General features: G+C 49.7%; 1 protein-coding gene across 1 annotated transcript in view; it reads right to left on the bottom strand.

Annotated features, from left to right (window-relative positions):
• Window positions 1-724: 724 nt before the first annotated feature.
• The window catches only part of IDO2 (indoleamine 2,3-dioxygenase 2), a 28,612-nt gene continuing 27,857 nt past the window's right edge, over window positions 725-1,479 (bottom strand). The window contains exon 9 of the mRNA XM_008578488.1: window positions 725-1,080. Coding sequence (XP_008576710.1) covers window positions 725-1,080 — 356 coding nt within the window. The remainder of the gene's footprint in view (window positions 1,081-1,479) is intronic.

Genomic DNA, 1,479 nt, shown 5'->3' with positions numbered 1-1,479 from the left:
ACGCTTTACTTCCAAAGGGTCAATTAATTCATCTTAGAAACACAGAATTTCAGTATAAGGAGAGAGGATCATTCTTCTAAAAACAAAGAAGGGAATTGAAATAGAATTTGCAAATCTGTGTACCATGTGGAAAAGTCTCATCCGTTCCCATATCATTAACTCTTCAATTTCACACTGGTGACTTCCAAGTCTTTATTGTCAGCGTCCTCTTCCTCACACATCTCCACTGGTGCATTTCCAACCTCCTGCCAGCAAATTCAAAACATTCAGGGAGAAAAGGGCTGATCTGGACCCGCAGAAATCCCTGTTCTATTCCCTGAGCCAGTACTCAGTAGGAACGTAATGAATATTTAAGCGAATTTGTTTATTAAAGAGATCAACAAGGTAATCTGTCCACAGGCAATTTTATTCAGTTTTCAAAATTTAGATTTTCTCTGACGTGGCAAAGAGAATGTGATATCCTCGCCCCCCTGGGGTTCTGAGCGGGACGTGTTCACAGCTGCTTGCTACTAAGGCCACGTGGTGGGAAGGCAGGCTTTTGGCCATGCGAACTCTCCTCTGTGAAGACATACACTCTCCACGAAGGAGAACGTGGTGTTCTGTGGAGCAGAAACAGGAAGGGGGCGGCAGTCCCTCGGGTGACCGCAGGTGGAACCTGCGCCCTCACTCTACAGGTCCACCTGCCCCGGAGGGAGGCTCTGCACGGCTGGGCGAGGGCCGCCTCCTAACCACGTGGGTGCAGGATTGCCTCTAAGGTCTTGTCCCTCACACTCTTTAGGAAGCTTAAAGCTGCGGTCCCACCTGTGCCTGTGAATTCTAAAGCCTGAGGTGGCCTTGGGAGAGGGTTTGGCCTCCTGCCTTTTGCCTTGGCTGCCGCTGTGATGAGATATTTGGTCACCACGGTGACATGATAGCTGCGCAGTGCTGCCAGGGCCTCCAGACACTGGTTGTAGGCTGTCAGAAGGCAGCCGTGTCCGCAGGACAGGACGTAATCCCTCAGCGAGGGAGCCGCGTGGATTTCTTCTACGAAGGCCTTATGGGAGGGAGGCATGTAGTCCCTCATTCTGTACAGAAAGTCGGCTGAAAGAAACAATTCAGAGCAATGTCATAGCCCCAAAGGGACACAGAGGGGAAGGAGCCTGCCTGCTTCTCCAGGCACGAGCGCACCAGCAACGGTTGCAGGTATCCTCGCTCAAGCACCTTTGTGGACTCCTCAGCTTGTAGACTTCCAATGCTCAAATGCACATTTCTGACTGTTGACAGGAGAGGGGGAGAGAAACAGAAGAGCACACAGGTCTGATAACTGAGCTGAACTAGAGCTACCAGCCAGTGTGCAAATGTTTACCGTTTCCCACAAGTGAGCAAAGTGTCTCGTTGTGAGATACCACGAGGGACATCCACTTGTAAGAAACAAACCCCCCTTTTTATTGAAATGTGTTGATTATACATATCTGTGGGGCACAGAGTCATATTTCAATA

Source organism: Galeopterus variegatus, unplaced genomic scaffold (genome assembly GCF_000696425.1).
Source record: "Galeopterus variegatus unplaced genomic scaffold, G_variegatus-3.0.2 Scaffold1697, whole genome shotgun sequence".
Taxonomy (NCBI): Eukaryota; Metazoa; Chordata; class Mammalia; order Dermoptera; family Cynocephalidae; genus Galeopterus; species Galeopterus variegatus.
The sequence above is the reverse complement of the archived record's forward strand: the minus strand, read 5'-3'. Positions and strand labels throughout refer to the sequence as shown.